The 16,294-nt window shown below is 42.1% G+C and overlaps 1 protein-coding gene across 1 annotated transcript in view; it reads right to left on the bottom strand.

The window, feature by feature from the left end:
- LOC132109310 (uncharacterized) overlaps positions 1 to 16,294 on the bottom strand; it is a 33,824-nt gene that overhangs the window by 13,156 nt on the left and 4,374 nt on the right. The window contains exons 6-7 of the mRNA XM_059515319.1: positions 12,847 to 12,979; positions 12,553 to 12,723 (exon numbers count right to left, since the gene is read on the bottom strand). Coding sequence (XP_059371302.1) covers positions 12,553 to 12,723; positions 12,847 to 12,979 — 304 coding nt within the window. The remainder of the gene's footprint in view (positions 1 to 12,552; positions 12,724 to 12,846; positions 12,980 to 16,294) is intronic.

The following is a 16,294-nucleotide window of genomic DNA, read 5'->3' as shown; positions in this document are numbered from 1 at the left end:
GTGCAGAATGAGTCAGAGGGATATATTGAGTTGTGGAAAAGTTTTCAATCAGCGGCAAACAGAAATTTAATCAACCACCCATTTAGATCTGTGCTGTCTGCTTGCCATAATATAGAACTAGACAAAATACACACTCGCTTCTCTTTTTCTATACCTCTGTATATAACAGGGTGTCACCACTGCAATCAGACCCAGGGCAGTAAAAATGCCATGGACTAGCAAGAGTAACTGCTGGCAAAACCAGCTATTTCACAGAGGAACACATGCAGCCGAGCTTATCAATCAGTTTTAGCAGGGAGGTGGAGGCAACAGAGAACAGTCACACTACTGAATATCCTTATTACAAGCTCCTGGTACTGCACTTGAATACACGGTGGCCAAACACAAAGAACATGCAATAAAACATCAGATGGGTTAGTGGAGCAGTAAATCAAGAACATGGAGTCAGGCCACAAACCTTTTCATTTACAGCATAAAATGCAAGAAATTGCATATATTAATCTTAAAAAAATAAAGCGAACGTGGCCTATTCTGTGTACTAAACTCCTGAAACATATTTTAGAGCAGGCACTGCAATTTATGAAAGATATTAATTACATTTGTATGTGCGTGTGGGTGAAAAAAAAAAAGTCAGATGTAAACCCCTTTGTAATCTTTAACATTTTTATGACTGTATTTTAACTACGCATTTTTTCTCAGCGCCTATAACTGATTACAATTACATTTATTTTGTAATTAAATTGTATAATTTAGTTACATGTAACTAGTTAGTATATTATTATGTATAATATAATATAATATAATATAATATAATATAATATAATATAATATAATATAATATAATATAATATAATATAATATAATATAATATAATATAATATAATATAATATAATATAATATTGTGATGCAGCATTAGGTTAACATTTCAATAAACGTTCGTGTAGTACTACAATTACGAGCCATTCTATTAGATGACATTTCAGCACTTGACAAACGGATAGTGACTCCTAAGTAGCACTTAAAGCACAGCTGCTTGAGATTGTGTTAAGTGCATTTTTGAGAAACGCATGTGAAACAACAACAAATGATTGTAAATAGACTCATAGAAAAGGCTCTTAAGCCTAAGATCAATCGTTATCGAGAAACGCAGCCCTGGTCATTTTACCAGTCACTGCTTGTGCACAAGCACTGAAAGTTGACAGTCTCACCCCTATTCATCACATACTGTCGTTTGGTCATTTCCCCCTCACCCAACGTTGAGGGTACCCCCTATTCGTCGCTTGACAACATAGAGGGGGGGTCGTCCAATATTTGAATGCAAATCCTTCATCTTTGGATTTTGACGAACCTGGCTTATCCATCTAGCGGTTTTCCTGCGCTGGAAAGTATGGTTTCAGGCGATTAATTTTAATGCTGCTAATTGTATATTTTGCAGTAGCATGCAGCGCAAAAACTGTTACAATCATTAATTGGTGCAGTGACCATATATTTTATTGGAGCAGAAACCCTGGTCTAAATAGGAATCACGACTTTTTTCTTTTTTAATATAATTTTGGGCTACATTAAAACGGCGTAATTGCAGGACTGCATATTTGCTGTAGGCTTAAACATGCCTTAATTTAAGTGGGATATTTTTAATTGTCGATGGTATTTCTATTTGCAATGGCTTATAGTGAGCCTACTTTGCTTTTTTTGCGACAAAAAAATAAATAAAATTAAATTAAAATAAAATAAAACCCAAAACCAATAGCATACTTTTATAGATCTTTCATCTCAATACTAATTATGAAGTTGTGATAAATAGCCTGCTGCAGAAATTTTTATATTACTTAATATGGACATATCCTTTGGCAAAGAGATGGATGCATTCTGGGACGTGATGTGTTAAAATGTCATGGCTAACATATACCCGTGTTTCCTTAGACATTTCTGCTGACCCCTTTAAAATTTTGAGCGAAGATATAAAATATTAAGACTGTACTTTTTCATTATGATTTATATTTTGGCGCAATTTTGTGCAACGCATCACTGTGTGCGACCATCACAGAAACCATTGCCCAGCGCGATTCCACCACGGTAAATCACTTACAACAGTCTAATAAGCAAGAGAAATTAATAGGCATTTATACGTCCAAAATTAATACAATTACGAATTTATATAGCCTATATAAAAAAACGTGTGTGTGTGTGTGTGTGTGTGTATATATATATTGCATCTTATTGCATCTTTGCTGACCCCCTCTGCAGCCGACATAGAGGCCTTTAACCACATTTCTGTGCCCACCCCTTTGTGGTGAGTATTTGTATAGCAACACAATTAAGCTGATTTTAAAACTTCAAATGGTGGACTGTAGGGATGACTGTGTCCAAGCGACTGAGTCCAGTTTTCACTTGGAACAAAATACCTGCTGCTTGACAAACGCCATATAAAATAAACCAAAATAAATTATCCAACAGAAAAAGGGTAATTTTTCAGCTTTAGATGACATATCTTTAAACTTGAGCAACAAGACTAGTTGTGAGCTGTACTGTATATGCTGTGTGTAAGATGACTTTTGGACTCTTTACAGTGGCAGAGTCTGGGAGGACACCTGGGAGCCGGCCAGCAAATTCGCCTGATGATAAATACTGTTGTACTATTTGTTTTGTATATATTTGTCAGTAATTAAATTCACTATTGTTACATTTTATGATTTGTCTGTCAATCATTGACTGCACCGAATAATTAATGTGTCATGACTTTGTGCTGTATTTGATGGGAAAAGTGAGACGAAAGTTGCATGTAGTGACAGTCAAGTCACCTTTATTTACAGTATATAGCACTTTTTACAATACAGATTGTATCAAAGCAGCTTCACAGGGATAACATGAAAATAATACAACAAAGTTTCTTTTTAGAAGAAAATTACTGTCACGGCTTATGCTGCTGGAAGGAACACGGAGCCGAGGGATAAACGAAACAAGGATTTATTAAATAAAACAAACAAGGTAAGTCGTAAATAACAGGTGGCAAGAGGCAAGTGGCAAGTAACAGGTGACAAGTAGACAAGTTGACATTTAGACGAGTAGACCCGACAAAACAGAACTGAAAGGACAAGGCTTTTATAGAAGGGATAATTGGGGAAACACAGGTGGATGGCATGACTAAATTAACAGGGACATGGAACACATGGGGAAATGACTAGACACACCTGGGAACTAATCAAAACCACACACACGGAAGACAGAAACTGGGTCACAGGGGAAAAAACACACAAAATAAGTCCAGGTGTGTGACAGTACTCCCCCCTCCCGGTAGGTGCGTCCTCGCACCGTAGAAACAACAAAGGGAGGCGTGGGTGGGAACTTGGGAGGAGGTTCCGGTGGAGGACAGCCTCCCAGGAAGGGGCCAGCAGACAGGGACTACAGAGGAAGGAGCCAGGGAGGAGATGACGGAGGGAGGAGCCAGGGAGGAGACAGGAAGGATGTGAAGCAGGAGGTACCCAGCAGGACCCAGGCCACAGCCATAACGGCCCAAGGTGGGGCCGACAGTGGAAGGAGCCATGGAGGAGGAATGGTCACTGACTCCAGGGACTCGACCCACGGCAACGGAGCAAGTGGAGGAGGAGCCCGAGGCGGAGACGGAGAGCCGAAGAGCCAGGGTGACGGGGAGGAGCCGGAGGTCCTAGGCGGAACAGATGGCTCTGGTGACTGACGCGGCGATGTGGATCCGGAAGGCCGCGGTGAGGCCAGAGTGACCAAGGACTGAGGTGTAGCCGAGGGGATGAAGGAGCCTGACGGAGCCGGAGGGACGGAGGGATGAGGCGAAGCCGGAGGAGTGGAGTCCCGAGGCATAGGATGGACGCCGCCAGACCAAGGCGGAGCCGGAGGGACGAGGGAGCCAGGCAGAGCCTGCGGACTGCCGGGCCACGGCGGAGAGGAAGGAGCTAGGAGCCATGGTGGAGCCGACGGGTCAACGGGCCGAGGCGGAGTCCAGGCCTCAGAGGCTGGAGGCGGAGGTGAGGGAGACGCCGACCAAGGCGTCGCTGGAGGATGGCGGTCCCGCTGAGCTCGCACCACAATGATGGTAGGCTGAGGGCGAGCAGAGGGGCAGCCAGACGACAGCGGAGGAGGAGGCAGGAGTGGGTGGGAATTTTGGAGGAGCAGGCATTGGAGTAAGCTCTGGGGCTGGAGCCCTTCCTGGGCTTAACGGAGGATCAGGAGCCCGTCCTGGGCTTAACGGAGGATCAGGAGCCCGTCCTGGGCTTAACGGAGGATCAGGAGCCCGTCCTGGGCTTAACGGGGGTTCAGGAGCTCGTCCTCGGCTTAACGGGGGATCAGGAGCCCGTCCTGGGCTTAACGGAAGATCAGGAGCCCTTCCTGGGCTTAACGGGGGTTCAGGAGCCCGTCCTGGGCTTAACGGGGGTTCTGGCATAGGGGAATTGGAAACCCCCTCATTTTGACCCAATTGGCGCTCCACATTTTGCTCCCTCGTGGTGGGCAGTGTCGCCGGCTCTCCCACCTGGTCTGACGGGTTGCTCTCTGGCTCTCCGTCATCGGTGGGCTCGGGCTTATGCATCGTACCGCGGGGAGATTGTAGGCTGGGCTCTGGGTCCAGAGTGGACCTGGCGAGATCCTCCATTGGGCCGACCATGAGAGGTGACCCATTTCTCACCAGATTCCACTCTATAAAGGCGGCGAAATCCTCCCGAGGACCATCTTCGGGCGACAACGCGCGTGGTCCGGGTAGCTGGTGGCATTAGCTAGCCAGAGAAACCGTCTGGTATGGTCCTCGAGAGACAGTCCCTCCTGCTCCAGCAGGAGGAGGAGGTATTCGGGGCGATAGAGGGGATCCATGACACACTACGGAAAGAAAAAAGACTGTGAAAAAACGGAAAACAAAACGGAGGGAAAACACGCAGTTTTTTAAAACTTTTTCAGGTCGGGTCTTCTGTCACGGCTTATGCTGCTGGAAGGAACACGGAGCCGAGGGATAAACGAAACAAGGATTTATTAAATAAAACATAAACAAGGTAAGTCGTAAATAACAGGTGGCAAGAGGCAAGTGGCAAGTAACAGGTGACAAGTAGACAAGTTGACATTTAGACGAGTAGACCCGACAAAACAGAACTGAAAGGACAAGGCTTTTATAGAAGGGATAATTGGGGAAACACAGGTGGATGGCATGACTAAATTAACAGGGACATGGAACACATGGGGAAATGACTAGACACACCTGGGAACTAATCAAAACCACACACGGAAGACAGAAACTGGGTCACAGGGGAAAAAACACACAAAATAAGTCCAGGTGTGTGACAATTACATCCTCGTCCACCTTAAGGTAGATTAGCAAGCCAATCTAAGCAACTAAGAAAGCCAAAGCCAAGGCAACCAGAACAAGTACCAAATTGGCATTATACTAACTGATGATGAAAATTTTAGTTAGTATTGATGGTAATTTTAGAGAAAAGTAAATGGGCTCCTATCCCTGGTGACAGGATGTATTACTGAATCCTTTTTTACCTCTGATCGCTAGCATACAACACTGTTTGTTTTTGTTATCATGGTTGTCTGTTCAGAACAATTATGAGAGTTCTTAAGACATTTCAAACATTCCCAATGAAGAGAAGAGGCACATTTATCAATTTTCATCAATTGTACATGAGTCAGCAATGATTTGTCAGGCTCAGGCCATTTTTTCTTCATCATTCCTCTGTGTCAACAATCAACATACAGTATGTGCATGACATAAGGTGATCAGACTTAAGAGATCAGAAAGACCGGAGACACGAGCCTGAGAAACTGTTAAAGCCAGAAACAATTCCAGTTTGGCCATCAATATAATTTTAAAGTCTAATGTTTTCTTGTCATAAAACCAGGGAGAGAGGTAGGTTTCCTATGTTTCCCTGACAATAAGGAGCGTTCCAGGACACTAAGGACATCAATCTGTTCACCCTGAATGACTTGACTGTGGGCCAGTTTACTAAGGCCCATGACTGATAGGAAATCTAAGGCCTGGTTGTGCAATGTGGGCCACATGTGGCCTGATGTGCTATTTAATCTGGCCAATGTCTTCATGATCAAAGGCTTCTGATCTTAATTGTCAGGAAAATGCTGCATTATACATGAAATACACTCAGTTTACATTCACACTTACTTGATTACATTTCTGAAGAAAAAAAATACTTTTTACTCCTTACAATTTTATTTCATCTTGAAAAGTACATTATATTTTTACTTTATCTTATGCACATTAAATATGGTAAACAGAAGCTCAAACGCGTGTGCCTGACGTGAGAACTTATGATCATTGTTTTCATGCATCAAACTAGAGGTCTTCACGGGTCCACTTGGATCCGAAAACCCGAGGTCCGACCCGAGACCCGAGCGGGTTCGGGTCCAAAACTCCAACGAGTACCTCGGACACGGGTCGGATTCGGTATTAGTGGTCTCGGGTAATTTAAAATAAATATGCCTTTTCCAAATGGACCCGAGAAGACCCGAATTCTTTTAAACTATGTTGGGCATTTAACAAAATTGCATTATTTAAAACAACTATGACACCGTTCTCTCATTTTTTCTAAGTGTGAGAGCAAATCAGCGCTTCTACGTGCAACGGGCTATAAGCACGGTTGCCTCGCAACGCATTTATTTACTCAGTTCCACATTAACCAACCCCCCTCCCTTTGCCAAGAACTAGTGCGCCATCATGTGGATGGATGTTTGACTAAATGCAAGTACCGGTATTTGAATTGTCGTTAAGCCAGGCCTGTCAATCAATTTGAAAAATACGCGACACTGTCAGAAAAGCATGGAGGCGATAACAGACATTGCGAAAAAGGTGAGGGAAAACGAATATGTAGAACAGAAACATCCAGGGTCGTCATCGGTGTGGGCAACTTTTGTGATCATTGTTGATAAGGAAGGAAAAAAGACTGGTGCAGTTAAATGCGTTGACTGCAATACAATATTAAGATTTGATTCAGCTAAAACTGGAACATCCCATTTGCTGAAGCACCAGAGAACATGTCGGCACAAAAAAACGATGCAAAGCTCCATGCATTCGTTTGTGAGGAAGAGCAGTGGGGTACCTGCCCAGTATAAAAAGACAATACTTGAAAACTGCATTCGAGTCTGTGCCAAAGATCTCAGACCATACCGAATGTTTGAAACAAGCTCATTTTGTCAGTTAGCACAGAGCTTGATCGAGATTGGAGCTACGCACGGCCACTGTGATGTCAAAGATATTCTTCCCTCGGGAGTCACTGTTTCTCGTGCCACTTTGGAGAGGTGCCTTGCCTTGAAACAAGAGCTTTTACCTAAAGTCAAGCAGGCAATTGCTAAGGCATTTGCTTGTGGAGCATCCACTGACATGTGGACCGATGATTTTCGAAAGGTGAGTTACACATGCATCACTCTCCACTTCATAGATGAAGACTGGATGTTTCAGAGCCGGGTAATATGCACCAGTGCTTTCCCATTTGACTCAAAAACGGCCGCAAACATAAAAACGGAACTGCTGAAACAGTTGCATGATTTCGGACTATCAAAAGCTGAAATAGACAAACTTGTGTTTGTTAGCGATCAAGGCGCTAATATAAAGGCTGCTCTCAGCAGCTGGAAACACAGAAGCTGTAATGCGCACGTTCTCAACACTGTGCTGAAACACACTTTCAAGAAGGGAATTGATGAGGAGGAGGAAGATTCGTTACAGCCCGTGAGAGAATGTATTAATCAGTGTAAGTCACTGACGACATATTTTAAGCATTCTGGTTTGCAGCTCCACCTGACACGCACCCTCAAACAGGAATATGAGACTCGCTGGAACACTAAGCTCGCAATGGTTGAATCAGTACTCGGTTCTTTCGATGATGTGCAAAGACTTCTTATGACAAGAGGGGAAATACACAAAATGAGTCACATCTCAAAAGATGTTCTCCAAATGCTAGTTAAATTTTTGACCCCATTCAAAATGGCAAGCGATGAACTGAGCGCGTCGAACTATCCTACAATCCATCTGCTGGCTTTATGGAAATCTACACTACTTGAGCACTGTGTGGTTACATCGACCGACCCTAAAGCACTGGAGATTCTGAAGCGCAGAGCCAAAGACCTTCTGAGTGAACGAATAGTGCTCGACCAACAAGCAAAGCTTGCAGTGCTTTTGTGGCCTAAGTTTAAGCAGCTACGCATGTTCACAAACGAGGAGAGAGACGAAATATACCAAAGTGCCCGGAGCGAGTTGGACAGCGTTCCCAGCCCAACAGACACGGACCCTCCAGTTCCAAATATTACCATCGCAGCCACAGAATGTACTGCAGTTGCTGGTCCATCTGCGAAGTTCAGCCAGTGGGAGGATGTGGATGACCGAGACATGGCAGTGGATGAGTTGAATGCCTACTTGAATAAAAAAATGGTCATGCACGATAGTGACAGAGACATTTTAGGTGTATGGAAAAACACAGAACACCTCTTCCCAAAGATGGCAACTCTTGCACGGAAGATTCTGTGCGTTCCAGCATCCAGCGTTAGTTGTGATGTGCTTTCAGTGTGTCTGGGCGCGCTCTGGAGAACCGACGTACCTCTCTTGGTACAGCAAGTGTCAATGCTTTGCTCTTCCTGAACAGCAACGACAAGTAGGCTGAGATGAGAACTATACACTGTAAAATTTAACTGACTTTATTTCGAAATGTAGGATAAACCAGCATGTTAAATAGGGTTATCTCTGTTCTGTGGTAATCTGCCTGTAAATCGAGGCAATATTATTTTTGATGCTTTGGTTTTAAAAGTTCTAAAAGTTTTAGACAGAACAGTTAGCCTAATAGTTAGGCTTCCGATTGTTATTTTAAAATGTTCTGGCCAACTTATTACTCTGCGATGAAATGTGTATAGTACCATCATATGATGTTTAAAAAAAATTCATAAAAAAATTGGAAGATGCGTATCTGTTTTGCATGCATGGTTTTGCATTATATTAAATTTATTTGCATTATATGATCACAAAGATTTTGTGTTGCCAGAAATTTGGCTTCATAATATTTTATCATCAAATGTTTAAAGTTATTTATTGATTTATTAAAGTAAATTACCCCTGTTCATTCTAAGAGGAAATAATAAACTAATAATTGATGTATGTCTGCATTTTCACTTTCTGTGACCTCTAATGAATAATTAGCGATCCGCAGCAAATGATAATAATAATAATAATAATAATAATTATATATATATATATATATATATATCGCTTTGTTTTTACAATCGTATATATATATATATATATATATATATATAAATAGCATAAATAGCATAAATAGCATGTCTGCTTATCAATCTGTCACCCCTGAACATAATGCAATAAAGTGTCTCCTCCAATTGAATTGCTCCAATTTACCATAACATTTTATTTTTATTTTTTTTGACAGTAAGTTTTTTTTTTTTTTTTGACATTAGCCCATCATGTAGCTATATCAGAGCACTCATGTCTGTAATGGAGAACGGTCACATAACATTGTTTTTCCTCATAAATGCAAACACGACAAATAAAAGACAAAATACTTTTTTTAAAAAGACAAACCATCAATTTTTGGAAAAAATGTATGGATTTAGGCTATAGCGTTTTTGGGGGGAAATGGATGGATTTATAGAGTTTTGGAAAAAAAAATTGATGGATTTATAGCGTTTTGAAAAGAAAAAAAATACTTTGAATTTATCATCAACAATATTGTTGTTTGATTTAATAATCATTGTTCAACATGTTCAGACTGAGCCAAAAAAAAAAAAAAAAAACATTTTAGCAGGATATATTGAATATTCACAAAAGGTGTGGGTATAGGCTAGGTAAAAAATGTAGCCTAATTTTCCTGAAAACTATTGAAATGGATTAATCGCGTTTTGGAAAAGAGCTCCTCATTTTACTTCTTATGTAGGCCTAAATCCAGGCAATAGTTGATAATTTTTTTTTATTAAAATTAATATACAATTAATACAAAACAAAATTCTCTAAATTTGACCTGCTATGGCGGTTCTAATGCCCTGTTTTTAATCTGGTTTTATCTAAACAACTTTTTAACAGCGGGATTGTAGGCTAAATAACACAATTTTAGTCAAAATCAATGACTGGGAGACTTTGTATATTTTATTGAAAATCTGTTATTCTGTAATCTGAAAAGTTATATTTGAGAAACAGCCATCGGTAAATTTTATCCTGTGGTGGTTCTAATGTTAATCATCGTATGGTCCGGTAAATAACATTATGCCAACTTTTAAAGGACGTAATGGGTTACATGTGTGATTGACATTTCAGCACTTCAGCGCGTAGGCTACTCCTACTGCCGCGTCTATGTTAAGTGCATTTTTGAGAAACGCATGGTTGCAGGCTGTGCACATGTAAATGCCGTTTACGTTCGGGTCCAGTCGGGTTCTAAAGGAAATGCCGTCAGGTCGGGTCGGACTCGGGTCTAATTTTATCGGGTCTGTCTCGGGTCGGGTTTTTCTTTAAAAATAAATAATGTATGCATGTCGGGTTCGGGTAAGTAGTGATTCGGGTCGATTCGGGTCGGGTACAGTTTTTAGGACCCGAGAAGACCTCTACATCAAACACACACATTTCTACTTCAATTATGACTTTCATCAGGTAAATGTGTGGCTTCAAAAGTTCACCATCATATCTGAGAAAGCATATTGAGGTAGCAAAGTAAAAAAGTGTATTCATTATTTGTTCTGTTTTGATAGAGCCAATAGCTGTGCTATATATATGCTGAATGCAAAAAATTGAGTGCAAATAAAATCACTGATGAGAATTTAAATACAATTAATATTTTTGTGGGATTTTTTTTATTAAATGTTACAAATCTCCAAAAAAGTGTTTAAATAAACATTATATGCTAAATAATTGTTCATGTTTAGTGATTTTTTTTATCAGGTGGTGGATAAGTTGTATTTACAATGTCATTGTGTGAATCATTAAGTAGGAATTAGGACTGTCAGTGAATATATTTTTTTTAATCTTAACAATTACATGCTTTTCTCATTAATCTAATTAGTCATAAATAATTATTGATCAAAATTTGTTAAGAAAAAAACTCTAAATGCCCCAAATAAACATTTAAAAGATGAATTGTCCTTTTAGACAGTGACGTTGTTGAATAGGCAACACAAATAAAGTGGCCTTTAAAAACGTTAACGTTGTATGTTTTAATTCTATGACTCTCCTCATTAATTCAACACATTCTTGTATTCTGTCTGGAATATATTTCTAGCCTCTCCATCACATCTTGCTCTTAAAAGGGATAGTTTACCCAAAAATTAAAATTCTCTCACCATTTACTGAACCTCTGTCATTGCAGATGTTTATGATTTTCTTTCTTCACTTGAACACAAGCAAAGATTTTTAGTCCATATAATGCAAGGGGACAGGACCACTTCAGAAACCACACAAGATTAAAATATTGGTATTTGTATTTTTATATGCCTATGGTTTCACTTAAGAAGACAAAGACAATGATTCATTAACAGGGGTTGCATGGTCTGTCATATTCTCTTTGTGTATAGTTTTTGAAGTGTCATTTTGGATTTCCCATACACTTGCATTTTATAAAGAGAAATGGTTTTTACACAATTTAAACACTTAGTTTGTGTTCATCTGATAAATAAAAGTCATATAGGATGGCATGAGGGTTGAAATGATGGAGTTTCCTTTTAATCCCTTTCCCTTTTTTTTAATTTTTGGTGTTCCACTGTTTCATTGTTGTTGTTGAACTAAATATACATGTTTAGCCTGTGCCATTGCATTTTTCGTTCTCTTTTAATTGTACTTGTACTTTGAGTAAAATTTTTGAGTACTTTTTACACCTCTGCAAGTATGAGCTCTAATTTAAACCTACCTCAATTAAAAATGTAAATAATGTTGCTTTAATATGATGGATGTATGATAAAATAATATTTTAAGTCTTATGTGTGAAGCATTTGAACTCAAGGCATCCCTCTGGGGACAATAAAGGAGGCTACTGCCTGCAAAGTGGACTTCATGATATGTAAAAATTAAAACGTTGCCCTAGGACTATAGCATGCACATCATTGGAAAGGTCTCAACCTCAACAGTAACATATGTCAGTCTGAAGAGAATACATTACTCCTGATTTGAATTACTGACCTCTGCTCTGAACCTTGAACCCAGTACATGTTTGAAGGCTACACACACAGGACCAGCTTTTATAGAAAGCTTTGGACCTTAGTGTCCAATGTTTAACCGTAGACACTGTCAAATATGGTAATAAGCTATTTTGATCTATTTAACGATTACATTTTTATAATCTGAGGACACCAGTGTGTTCCCCATCCTACTGGTATCATATTGCTCAGAATGACTATCAAAGTTCATTTCTGTTTCAGTCAGAGCTTGAACATAACATTTCTTTGCATGCTTTGCCAGGCTGTTGCTTGCTTGCTTGTTCTTCAATGTCAAGCTCTTTAGACCTCGTCTCACCTTACATGTTAAAACACATTGAGCCTTTATTAATTAGAAACATTCAGAAATATTGTAATGTATGCCAAGTATAACAAATACATACCTGATGTCACATTAGCAAGCTGGGATGACATCTGCTTCAGGGTGTCTGCACGGGAGCAAAGAGACTTCCAATGCTTGTTCATCTCTGCAAAAAGAATCCTCTTCTCCTCAAGTCTCCTTACTGCCAACACAATGTCGAACGCCTTCCTCTTTGTCCTTAGATCTACAGAGTCTGGAATACATGGATGAAACATAAGTCGGTTGTATTTAAGATTAGTGTTTAAAGATTTTCAGGGGTTAAAATCGAGGCATGACAGATTTTGTCCCACTATGTGACTATTTCACATAGTCGGACAAAATCTGTCATGCCTCGATTCTGCCAACTCATTGATATCAATGATCCACCTCTCCAGTTGATTGTCGGAGACGTCCATTTCCGTTTTCATGGCCTCCAGGTTATGCCACTGGCATTTCAGGGCTATTGTGGCCTTCAAACATAAATGACTATGAGGGAAACGCCTACCATTTTGACTATTGTTGATAAGGATTGTGAAGTACCTTCACTATTAGAAAACCACATACATCACTAATAAAATATACAGTATATTCGTATATACATGGACTATCAATATATGTGGTATGAACATGTAATATTGTATATTAAGACACTAAAAAATACAATTGACACTACACATGCAACCATCCGTACATTTAATATATATTGAAGAATATCTGGGCAAGTGTTCTCTATATTTTTGTGATGTATGCCATTTATTTGCTTTATTTTACAAATTTGCTATGCATTTTGAATAAGGGAAAACGTCTCAGGTTACGACTGTAACCTATGTTCCCTGAGAACAGGGAACGAGACACTAGGTCAGAATGACGCTTTGGGGAACGCCTCAGGCGTGACAGGTGTCTGAAATCACTATCAAATCACGGCAATCATAATGACCGGCGACAGCCCGTGAATCATTAACGTGAATGATTAACGTGCGACCTGCAAGTATAAAAGGGAGCCTTGCAAACATGACAAACATCCTATCGTCTGAAGGGACTGTTGCAGGCAGGCCCCGAGGCATGGCAGGAAGACGTAGTGTCTCGTTCCCTGTTCTCAGGGAACATAGGTTACAGTCGTAACCTGAGATGTTCCCTTTCGAAAGGGAACTCTACACTACGTCAGAATGACGTCTTGGGGAACGATATACCAACGCCACCATGCTAAGGGGAGTGCCTGCCAAGCGGCAGTGACAACTGACAGAACTAGCAAATTCAAATGAAACGCTAGAACCACTCACCCTCAGGTCACACTGGGCTGTCAGTGACAGCACTCCCTACGGTCATAGCCCAAGCTATATGATACCACAGAAAAACCTCCATAAACATAGTTTTAGTGAAAGGTCTACCTGGGCCTGCTCAAGGGCCTAGGACCACACTTCAACTTCTTAGAAGGGGTCCCTTCTAGGGAATGTGGCTAGGGAACCTGAGGGAACCCCAGCCAGTCACTATTCAGGGGAACGTGCCACCTGAAGTGCCACCAGGCAGGCCTGACCTGGTGTCACCATACAAGACACTATAGTCTGGCCACTTCCTGTCTGTCCGAAGACAGAGCCTCTGGACACTTGCCTCTAGGAAGGCATCCAACCCGAGGGACTGCGAAGCAGGCAGTGAACCACTCGGACCGGACCTCAGAGACGGGATATCCTGGAGAGTATGACTCAGCATAGTGCATTACAACCCTTGCCAGCGAGGGGAGTTTCTCTACTCGATCTACGGATCAACCCAGTGTTTGTGTTTCAAAACACTAAGGAGGCCTGTGAGGGCCTAAGGACTGATCTAACTGGGAGGCCTCATGAGAGGCCTACGACCGACTGATCAGACTCAGGAGACCACATACTCATACTGACCCTCAGTGAGGGGAGCATTAGATCTACCTGGTAGGCAACCAGGCTGTAGCAAGATAAAGAGGTTCCAGGAGGGAACCCGTAGCAGAGAATAAAAACTTGAGTCGAGCCAGGGCGCAAGCTCACCTTTGGTAGCTGCCTGATAAGGTCTGCTAAACTGAAAGTAAGCGGCCACTAGTTTACAAAACCCAGCACCACTGTGAAACTACTCAGGGAGACTTGGAGAGGCCTACTACCTGACAACCACAGTATGTGGGAGCTCACCATCAGAGAGGCCTGGTGCAGCCTACTATCTGATAACCATAAAACGTGAGAGCTCACTTTCAGAGAGGCCTGGAGAGGCCTACTACCTGAAAAACCATGCTCAGTGGAACACACAGTAAGTGGGAGCTAACCTTCCAAGGAGGCCTGGAGAGGCCTACTACATGATAACCACAGTATGTGGGAGCTCAACTTCAGGGAGGCCTAGTGAGGCCTACTACCTGATAACCACAGCGCATGGGAGTTCACTTACAGAGAGGCCTGGAGAGGCCTACTACATGACAACCACAAAACCTGGGAGCTCAACTTAAGGGAGGCCTAGTGAAGCCTACCACAGTACATAGGAGTTCGCTTACAGAGAGGCCTAGAGAGGCCTACTACCCATTACCAGAAAACCCACATTAAGTGGAAACTCAAAGTATGTTGGAACTCAACTCCAGGGAGGCCTGGTGAGGCCTACTACCAGAGAACCATGACATGAAGGAGCTTACTTTCAGGGAGGCCTGGAGAGGCCTACTACCTGAAAACCACAGCTGACAGTGGGCCAGACTGGCAGTCCAGTTGACTGTCTATGGGGCTTTGCCTTCAGGGAGGCCTTATGAGGCCTACTACCTGATAGTTCAACCTCAGGGCCACTTAGTACCACAGTATGAGGGATTCAGCCCTCAGGGAGGCCTAGTAAAGCCTACTACCTGATCTCCACAAAAAATGTGGGAGCCCATCTTCAGGGAGGCCTGAAGAGGCCTACTTCCTGAAACGGCCTAATCAGCTGGATGTGTACTGCTGCTGGGGACTCGCCTAACAGGGAGGCCCGGTCGAGCCTACTAGCTGATAGCGAGTCTTTCTGCTACTTTAAGGAACACTGCTGGAACCATACTAATAAAAAACTTTCCTAAAGTTTTGACCTAGTGTATGCTCCACAATGTTGTGACCCACCTCCGAGGAGGCCTGTTAAGACCTACTACTCGGTAGTGAGTCTTCTGCCCAAACTACCAGGGCCAACCACCAAAGGTGAGCTGGCCTAGGAGCCCTATCTTAGGGGTTACCCAGTCAAGGAGGCCTGCTGGGGCCTACTACCTAACTGTGCAGCCTTCAAGGCAGAAAAACTGTTACTACAGCGCTTACAGCATCCTGGTACCTAATCACATTGCCAAAGGCAGTGTACTCAGCAAAAAGCAATACCCTCATAGCAGGGGAGTACAACATACGCCACTCTGCCTAGTGGAGGCCCCATTTTAAGGGCCTACCTACTAAATGCAAGGGCATCAGCTCATGGCAATGCTCTGGCTTCAAGGGAGCGGAGTTCAAATACCGGAATGAAATGTAGTTAGAACTCCCTGCTCAACCGGAGCCATCATGGTGTGAGGTAGATAATACAGAGCTGAGAATGGATTACTCAAAACTACCCTGCGTTAACGGGGGAGTAACACCATATGCCCCTGAAATGTTAGACAGGGAGCGGGCCTGCAAGTGGCTCCAAAGGGTGACAGGGATTTGTCCTGTGCCCAGCCTGGGGGAGCGGAGCTTGCTTGCAAGCCAACCAACTTTCACCCATCGTCCGAGCGGTTCAGCTCAACGGGCTGAGTGGAGCCAGCTCTAGAGGCCTAAAAACAAGTAGCTCTGTTCGGCAGGGTCTGG

The sequence above is a fragment of the Carassius carassius genome, chromosome 29, assembly GCF_963082965.1.
Source record: "Carassius carassius chromosome 29, fCarCar2.1, whole genome shotgun sequence".
NCBI lineage: Eukaryota > Metazoa > Chordata > Actinopteri > Cypriniformes > Cyprinidae > Carassius > Carassius carassius.
Note: the sequence above shows the minus strand (reverse complement) of the source record. Positions and strands in the feature narration are given on the sequence as shown.